Source organism: Primulina huaijiensis, unplaced genomic scaffold (assembly GCF_012295235.1).
Source record: "Primulina huaijiensis isolate GDHJ02 unplaced genomic scaffold, ASM1229523v2 scaffold20025, whole genome shotgun sequence".
Lineage (NCBI taxonomy): Eukaryota > Viridiplantae > Streptophyta > Magnoliopsida > Lamiales > Gesneriaceae > Primulina > Primulina huaijiensis.
This window is the reverse complement of record NW_027351963.1, coordinates 331007-340203: the sequence shown is the minus strand read 5'-3', so window position 1 is coordinate 340203 and position 9197 is coordinate 331007. Positions and strand designations below refer to the sequence as shown.

Sequence of the window (9197 nt, the reverse complement as noted above, 5' to 3'; positions counted from 1 at the left end):
TTTGGGTGTTTTTGGAGAAATATATTTTTTTTAATCAAAAATTGTGTTGAGGATATGTTTTTTTTTTAAATGCGTAGTTTTCTTCAATAAATACATATATTGGATTATTTAATTGTTCCTTTCTAGGTAAATTATTTCGTTTGATTTTGCGGGTAGATTCAAGAATCTCACATCGATGTCGTCAAGACAATTATTAATTAATTCGTCATCTCTATAATTATGGCATCAAAGATGTTTTCATGTATTTTAATTTTATCACCCAAATTACGTGTTCTTTTATTTTTAAAATCGGATATAACATAATTATGACAGTTTGTGTTGCGTTTATAAATGTGACATCAAAGAATTTCAAGTTTCTTTTCATTTTTTTGGTACAATCACACAATTCTTATCTAAAATGAACTTTCAAATAAAGAATTTTTTTAAAAGAAAAATCTAAGTTTTCAACATTAAAATTTTGCACGCAAATTGCAATATGTCTACGTAATTATATATCATAAAATATTTTTTTTCATTTTATATATATCTTCCTTCACCGCTGCTTTGGTTGTTTAAATTATTTTACAGTGTTCAGTGATGTGACCCAAACTCCCAACGTAATTAACAGTAAAATAGCTAAGTTTTTAACATTTAAATTCCAAATTTATTTGCTGAGCCTTATTTATTTTCTTCACGATGATGAAAAGGATAGACAAGGACCCCACATGCCCCCTCCTCCTCTAATCCCCACTCCCATTTCCTCTCTCTCCTGCACTTTTTATGATATAATAATTAGTTGTAAGGATTCCAACACAAACCCCAAAAAATATGGAAAATCTACTAAAAAGTTCCGATCTTTTTCAGTTAGTTAGTGTTCTGCGAGTGTGTACCTAATGGGAAGCGTCCTCTGCATTTTTTCTTCTGTGTTATGATGATGATTCCTCTATGTATTGGCAGCGGTTGCTGCTAAATCGGGTAATTTTATTTCTCTCAGGATAATGGGTTAGCTTTATCCTTTCCCTTTTTTTTTTTTCTGAAAGGATTCTTTCCGTTTTTAGATATCTGATTCTTTGTGGGATTTGTGTTGTGTTTTATTAATTTACATTTAGCTCGTGTCTTTATGAGATACGGGGAAATAAATCTGGGAAAAATTCAGCTGATAAGTACAGTTTAGTGATTTTTGCGTTTTCTTGAATTGTTGGATTTTGTTTTCTCAGAGCTGTATATGCTTTGTGGTGAATCTCAAGCTGAATACCCAAAGTTCCGTCTTGTGGTTAAGTTCAATTTCTTTCTTCTTTCTTTTTTCATCCTTCTACTGCAATTCTTACCCTTTAACTTTAGACGATTTCTTTTCTTTTTTTAATCATGCATCAATGGCAAATTTCAAAAGCATTTCATGTTAGCTAGTAATCTAAGTCAGGTAATACTTTTGCTTTGACGCGGTTTAGGCTGCCTGAAAATTTCTCTTTTTACTCCGTTTGTTCATTCCCAAAATATGGTGGATCTTTACTGTAAAAAATATATATATGATGAATTTTGTAGTGCCTTTTCCTTTCTCTTTTTTGTCCGAATGGATTGCCTGTTATTCTTTTGGCTCTCTGAGAGATTTTTATATTGTTGTGCATAGCGGTACGTGTTGGCAAAGAACAGTTAAATATGTGGGGTGAAATCCATTATAAATTGATGTGTAGAAATGAAAAATCTCATATTTCTACAGAAAAAGATTTAGTGTTACGGGGCAACTACAGTCCCCTTGTAACCCCTTCTCTCTGAAACTGATAAAAAGTCTTGCGACCCGTCTTGTTCTTCCAGGCTTTGGTAATAATATTCTGCATACTATTTGCATGATTGCACCATTGGTTTCAAAGTAGTTTGTTATAACTTAGAAAATATTTTTTTCTCATAGATGTTGGAATCTGATATCTTGTAAATGTTATTTTCTTTGTGCCTCTGATGCAGTTTCTTTTCCGAGAAGAAGTACTGAAATTTATAATTTTTGGCCCACTAAAAGTGTGAGCTGTGAATTTAAGGAAGAGAGTTTAGAATACTCAGATACAGGCAAAAAAAATAGTTTGATTTATCAGAATATGGGTTATCTTTGTGATTTCTGTGGGGAACAAAGATCGTTTGTATATTGTCGGTCTGATGTGGCTTGTTTATGTTTATCATGTGACCGAAATGTTCATTCTGCTAATGCTCTCTCGAGACGTCACTCAAGGACACTTGTGTGCGGAAGATGCAATTCTCAGCCGGCTGTTGTTAGATGTATTGAGGAAAATATATCTCTTTGCCAAAATTGTGATTGGACGGAGCATAATGGCTCCGATACTAGTCATGTGCATAGGATACAAGCGGTAAATTGTTATTCTGGCTGCCCTTCAGCTACAGAACTTTCAGCAATTTGGTGGTTTCTTTTAGATTCAACCAATGAGAAGAAAACGGGTTATATGAGCATTACTGATAACAAGCCAAAGGATTTCTTAGGTCCCCAGCAAAAGGACAACGTTCGAGATGCATCCCTTGAGGCAGAGGATAGCTGTCTGCATACTGAGGATCTTGATAAATCAGTAACTCAAATGGATTCACTATCACCTTTACTTGACCCCAAGACACATAATATGGTCCAGGCACCTGGAGTTTCGCAGTCTGCTTTGCCAAAGGTAACCAAATTCTCATTATTGTTTCTTATTTTTAACTGATGTTTTTCTGATCTGCTTTTGTGACCTGCGTATGAGTGAGATACGAGATTCGAGAAGAATTAAGATATGCGTACTATTACATGTTCTCATTACCTTACTTGAGTGCCGCATGCAATCAGAAGAAACTCAACATTGCAGTTGTCTGAAAAAAAACCATATAAACTTATATATAGATTTGTCTATCGTGGATATAAGGATCCTTAAAATCCAATATTCGGTTCTGTGTTATCTCCGTTTGTCTGCAATTCTCGCTAATGTCCGTTGAAAATGAAAGATTTTAAGCTGCTAATATTACTGGCACAAAATCAAACTCCTTGTATTAGCATGGAGCTTGAGCACATGCCAAATTAGTTGAGGGGTAACTGAAGAGTGGGGAAGTATTTGATGGTGAAAGCCACAATAAAATAAAATTTACTATAGGCTAAGTCGTTATTATTGAGAAACAAAGGGCGTTACGGTATTGTTTACACACATGAAATTCTGGAAAAAAAATTTCCTTTCACCCGCAGGTTTTCTTACCTGAAACAAAGGGACCTGATGCATTTCAGGACAATAGTTTCTACGATGATTTTAATATGGACGAGGCCGACATAAATATTGAGAACTATGAAGAACTCTTTGGTGTAGCTCTTAATGATCCAGAACAGCTTTTTGATGACGAGGAACTTTTTGGGACAAAGGCCATGTCTTACACTGCTGAGGTAATCCCACAGATCAGAATAGTGTTATATCATTTTCTTGTTATTGTATTGCCTAAATCCCTGTGATTTTTTAAAGGCAAGCTTTTTGTTAATCAGTAAATAAAGTCAGAAACAAAAAACAGTATGATACATTGAGTAATACCCAAAAAAACTTCAATGAATCAAACAAATTATCACCCTTGAAAATCAGGATCAGGATACATTAGATACATTCAACGATATGCACGAGTTATAATTTTATGAACTTAGTGGACAATCAGAGGTTCTTCATTGTCAAATATTTTCCTGTTACAAGCTGTCCAAATGCAATAGACCGAGCTTAATAGGGCCAAGATTCTTTTTTGATGATACGAGAAGACCATCAAAATTCCTTCCTGTACCAATTAAAATGCAAGCCAAGCTTGGATTTTAGATCTATGAATAGCCTGCCAATTACGAATTAATGCCTAATTTAAGCACTAAATCCATAGTCAGAGAACATATGTCCAACAGTTTCATCAGCCAAGTCATAGAAAATAATGGTTATTCTTGTCTCAGAAAATTAAACTTCTAATGCTTCTTCTTTATCTTGATATGGTGGCTGGCAACTGATTTGTTGACAATCTTCACCCGTTAAATTATTGTTTATGATCCTTGAAGAGTTTCCCTTCCGTTTATAACATTTTGGTATCATATCACTCGCTACTAAAATTAATATTTCTTGAAACATAATAGGAATCATATGTTGGAGGGGTAAATGTTACACTAACAGCGTGTAGCAATGCAGCATCTATTGATTCAGTGATAAGCTGTAAGACTGAAACCAATGTATGTTTTGCCGGAGAGATCAGTGCGACAGATTATCAAAATTGTGGAGCTTCCTCATCACGAATCATGGGAGAACCACGAAGGTGCCCTCTGGTTTCAGAAAGTTCGCTGCCTTCCTCTAGCAGGACTGATGCTGTCATGCGTTACAAGGAGAAGAAGAAGACACGAAAGTAAGAATTCATTTAATTATTACCTCCAAATTGTTGTGCAAGGAATTTCTCTAGCAACTTGGTCTGATATTTTTTGTCAAATGAGGATCAAATATAAACTAGTCGCCAGCGACACCTATTATGTAGAGATGACATAATGGTGTCGAAGTTGGTGTTAAATAGAAACTTCAGAAACTAATTGTTATGAAGGATAAAAAGTGACATGCATGGGAACCACCTGTTAAACTGTAGTAGCCACCTTTAAATTTCATTCTGTGACCAGTGGACTCATCGTGACTTGTTTATAAATTATAAAATTCGCTACCCAATTCAGTGTGTAACGAGGTTTATAATGTTATGTAATAAATTTCTGTAGGAACTTGGATTGATAATTTTCGTAAAAAGAAGATGTATATGAAATAGTTGTCCATAGTGTTCATCATGAAGATTCTTAGTTGCATGAGTTTGTGGATATGGGAAGTAAACGTGCAAGGTGAACTTTTAGCACAGCTATTTTTTTAGAAAAATGTTATCTTAATCCACCAATTATTTTCATTAGTCTTATCTTGTTCTTTTTGATAGATAATAAATTGGAATACTTTCCAAGGATCTCTATTCCTTGCTCAATGTGGACGAAGTTATGCTTTTGGTCCCATACAATTCCGTGTTCTTGTTTTTTGCAATGAAGTTTGGCCTTTAGTACCTTGTGACTCCTTACTTCCCATGTCCAAGAATGAAGTTTTTATTAACTTTCTCCTGTATCAATTTGTCATTTGGATGGCATAGCAGATTTGAGAAGAAAGTAAGATATGCATCTCGCAAGGCAAGAGCTGATGTAAGAAGAAGAGAAAAGGGACGTTTCATCAAGGCTGGTGATGCTTATGATTATGATCCATTGATACCAAGCCGAAGCTACTGATTTTAACCAGTCAAAGAAGAAGACGAGCAAACACTGAAGGTAGTTTGTCGTTCATAGGATGAAATGCACTGATGTCTCCTTTCAATAACAAATTTTCTGTCAGAGGTTGATTTGTTACTAACAAACGAAGCCGCAGGAAAGGTACTAACTTCTCTATTTCCCACAAAATTGTGCACACATTACCTGTGGAAAGCCGGGAAGATGGAGTTCTAACCAGCTAGTCTAGATTATTATTGTCTGTGACGAAATCTATGTATATGCAAATGTGTCATATATCACAAACTTTCAAGCATGACTTGTGGCAGTGAGATTTCATTTCTAGAGGCATAAAGTTTTTGACATCTCCTGTTTAACCATGACTGGTTTTCTCGGGTCCGATAGATTATTCAAGTTTCTTCTTGATTATCATGGCATCTCTAAAAAGATTTGATATTGGTCTGATCATCACTGAAGCTTGTTCATGGAAGTTGGATACCATCTAAAAGATGAGAAGCCATGTCAAAAAACAGAAGCTTTACTATTATGTATATTTTACTGCTTGAATACAGTTTTGAAAGGTGTCAATCTGGGAAAACTGAATTGTTCATTTCAATTATTTTTGTGTAAATGCAAGTGTCCATTCACATTGAGATCTCTTAATTAATTCGTATCATTCACATTTTCTTGAATCTATGCTCTTTAGATGGCTCTGTGTAGGTTGCTTGTTTGTCCAAGTACAGATTCATCGTTTTGATTCTTGTGCTGTTCATTTGTGTTAAATTCTTCTGTCCTTTAGTTTCTGGATATCACAAACATGGCACGATAGGGTTGCAAAATAAAAATCAAGAATATCAGTACCTTGGAAAATGTAATGAACCAGCCGGTTCAGAAATTTGGATCGAAGGAAAGCGACTAAATAGATGTTGAGTGATTAAAGAAATTGACTTGAAGAAAGCTTGTGGTTATAGATGTTTGGTTTCATTTTCCAATACTTCTTTCCTAGAATTTTTTTATGACCTTATTTAATGTATTCACCATTTTCAACAAGACACCAGTAAGGTAAAAGTAATTATGAATCATTCAATGATTAAATATATACGAGTCTTTCCACCCAGTTCTAGTTAAATGGATTTCAATTTACTTGATTTTGACATCACCAAATCAGAAATTTATGTTACCACATGACTTCTAAAGCAAAAAACCACCCCTCTCAAAAAAAATAATTTAACAGAACGGAACGCATCCTACAGACAGTTTTGCGTAAACAGACCCCTCTCCTTTTCAAATCCTCCAAAGTCCCCCTCTGGATTTACATAGCAGCTCAAAGGTGTTGTCCTTTGTATTTCAAAGTGTGCGTTTTCCTGTAAGCAACCATTTTTCCATTTACTCTTGTAAACTTATGTCTGAGCTGTTAAAGATTATTCTCCCAAGATAGATGCAGCAAACAAAGTGTTCTTTGTCTTAAAATCAAAGAAGTAAATTTCACAGCAAATATTCAGTGTGCAGTAAACCAGTACTTGAAACAATATCTAAACTTTTCATGTGTACAGATTAGTTACACGTATTGATACCATTCTTGCAGTCTTTGGTAAGATCATTGAATGTCTCTATATGCCTTTTTCCACTCGAAAGTACCTCAGATTCAACAGAAATCTTCATGAAATCATCAAATTCAACAGGCTTTCCACGGTTGAGCTTCAACATCTCGGCATACCAGTCGCTATTGACATCCCAGAGATCTTTATGTTCATCAAGAAAATGTGTCGAATATATACTCTTCAAAGGATCAAAGAACGACCTTTTCCTTTCGTCTGTTGAAATGTAAAGTTCCCTTCCATCTTCAATCTTGTTTTTCAAAGTTGCAAGAAGAGATTCCGGCGAAGTATCTTTATCAAGATTCGGCCATGACTCCTTGTTTTTCACTTTCGCCCCTCGCTCGACATGAACAGCATCATAATCCCATTTCATTCTTGCTCCAATAGCCGAAGCCACATCCAACAAGGGTCTTGACTTCCAAATCACACTCCATGGTCTTTCAATGACAGAAGAGGCTTCACCCTCACAAACTTGGAACCAATTATTACTCGAATGTACATTTCCAAACTTTCTCATTATTAAAGTATCCTTCACTCGCGCTAGCTTCATAGGTGTAACCTTGGAATGATTCTCCACAAAATGAAGCGTTAATCCATCTTTTTGTTGCAACATGTTCCAGTCTGACCAGAACTCAGCCTGGTCAACCACGGATGCCGAATCCAACAAGTGCTCAAAATCAAAGTAAAATCTGAAATCTTTGCCTTCCTCATCTTGACCAGATGACGTATACATCTTAGACAAACATATGCTAAGGTTCATAACTAAGGTTCGATTCAAATACTGTGCCTCCCCTAGCATACACAAGAAACTCCATAAATACTGATCCATGCTCTTGCACCTATCCTTGCCACCTGAATAAATCAAATACTTGCCACGGCTAAATGAATCCTTTGATCCCATCTCAGAAAAAGTATCATTCACAATTTCCCCAGCCTCCGGCAGCACAATAGGATTAGCCTCCACCCATTTGCTCATCTTCTTTCTAGCATTTTCACCCGAACAATAATCCCCAATGCCCACCAAGCTAAACGTGCAATTCTCTAATCTTATAAGCTCAAAACTCCGATAATCGTTGTAAAATGCGGTGGCATTTGCTTCCTTAGGCGTATACCTCCACGCCATATGACAAGAACTATCATTATTCCCTTTCACTGGCTTCCCAAACCGATAGAATTGAATGTCTTTAAGATTCTCCATTGCAGACCTCATTAATAAGATAAACAAATTGGGATCGCCACAATCAATGGGCTCGTCGACTTTGCCTCCACAATCAGGAACCACAGAATTGATTTCACCCCCGGAATCTGACCCATATTTGGCCAAGAAACCCGCATCATTCGCCACAACAGCATCGTCTGAGTTAAGAATGGCATCCGAAGTGGGTGTGAAGAAATTTGTGATCTTTGAGAAAGGGTAAAACAACTGGTTATTGGGCGTGTAAGATACAGCAATTACAGTGAAAACCAAAACCCCAATAGCAAATAAAGTGAAACAGAGTTTCTTCATCAAAGCTAATGCATTTTGTCCAAGCTTCTCTCGCCTGGAACTTCTATCCCTAGATAGATTTACTGACGACTGACCCATCATTTTTCATAAACCCCCTTGAGCTTCCAATGACCCAAAAAATACCGAGGTAAAATTAAAACCACAGATTTAAAAAGAGTAAAACTGGTATGAAATTTGGCCAAAAGATTTTCCAAAATATGGAGAAAGAAACGAGATAAACCTGGGGTTTGACCGATCTTGAAGCTGAAGCTGAAGCTGAGCTATAAATACATATATATATGTATCTCTTACCCCATACGCTGCGTAGAAAAATACAACGTAATGAAGGAGCTGGGGTGATTGTTTTTGTGCCTTGTTTGGTAATCATTAAATTATTATCATTCCTTATTATTATTTCGAATTCAAAAGGAAAGTTTTCCAATCTCATACATCGGAAAATATTCGGCAAGACTGGTATCATTTAACGTGTAAAGATATTAGAGTATTTGGTGTGAAATTAAATTTGTATTCTCTAACTAAAATGAATATAATGATGAATAGAGTCAAATCCACGATAAACAAAATATCTATTTCTTTCGAGAAAAGATAATTAAAAGAAGGATTTGTCTTATAAAAACTAAATAAAATACTATAATTAATTTAACATTAATTGTATCGCAGTTGTTAACTCTTACATGAGGTTTATGTCATGTCAAAAGTAACCGAACAATAATTTATTACGAAATTCTATTCACGACGTAGATTTCGTTAGTTACGCAATTTGTTTGAATTATTTATGTATTTCAAATAGATACAAACTCATTTTTCCACAAAATTTTTTTGACGGAACGGGTCTCGTTAAATTTCGAGTATGAATAAGGTC

At 35.4% G+C, this 9197-nt stretch overlaps 2 protein-coding genes across 5 annotated transcripts; one reads left to right on the top strand and one right to left on the bottom strand.

The window, feature by feature from the left end:
- The first annotated feature begins 748 nt into the window (after positions 1–748).
- On the top strand, positions 749–5939 carry LOC140966100 (zinc finger protein CONSTANS-LIKE 9-like). 4 transcript variants are annotated; one of them, XM_073426438.1, is made up of 5 exons: positions 749–954; positions 1939–2639; positions 3227–3379; positions 4094–4356; positions 5122–5939. In XM_073426438.1, the coding sequence occupies exons 2-5, from the start codon at positions 2067–2069 to the stop codon at positions 5252–5254; spliced, it is 1122 nt and encodes a 373-aa protein (XP_073282539.1). In that variant the 5' UTR covers positions 749–954; positions 1939–2066; the 3' UTR covers positions 5255–5939. The 4 variants fall into 4 exon arrangements, with proteins under 4 accessions (XP_073282539.1, XP_073282535.1, XP_073282536.1 ...); XM_073426434.1 differs by having other exon boundaries at positions 751–954; positions 3188–3379; XM_073426437.1 differs by having other exon boundaries at positions 753–954; positions 3188–3379; positions 5125–5939.
- Positions 5940–6345: 406 nt separating this feature from the next.
- On the bottom strand, positions 6346–8686 carry LOC140966136 (uncharacterized). Its single transcript, XM_073426488.1, has 2 exons — positions 8556–8686; positions 6346–8436 (listed from the first exon to the last, which is right to left on the bottom strand). The coding sequence occupies exon 2, from the start codon at positions 8414–8416 to the stop codon at positions 6785–6787; it is 1632 nt and encodes a 543-aa protein (XP_073282589.1). The 5' UTR covers positions 8417–8436; positions 8556–8686; the 3' UTR covers positions 6346–6784.
- Positions 8687–9197: the final 511 nt, after the last annotated feature.

Bases quoted from the DNA above. Each gene is read 5' to 3' on its own strand.
- LOC140966136 (XM_073426488.1), bottom strand. From the start codon at position 8,416: ATGATGGGTCAGTCGTCAGTAAATCTATCTAGGGATAGAAGTTCCAGG.
- LOC140966100 (XM_073426434.1), top strand. From the start codon at position 2,067: ATGGGTTATCTTTGTGATTTCTGTGGGGAACAAAGATCGTTTGTATAT. The intron at 2,640-3,187 runs GTAACCAAATTC...TTTCACCCGCAG, and splicing joins CGCAGTCTGCTTTGCCAAAG to GTTTTCTTACCTGAAACAAA. The intron at 3,380-4,093 runs GTAATCCCACAG...GAAACATAATAG, and splicing joins CCATGTCTTACACTGCTGAG to GAATCATATGTTGGAGGGGT.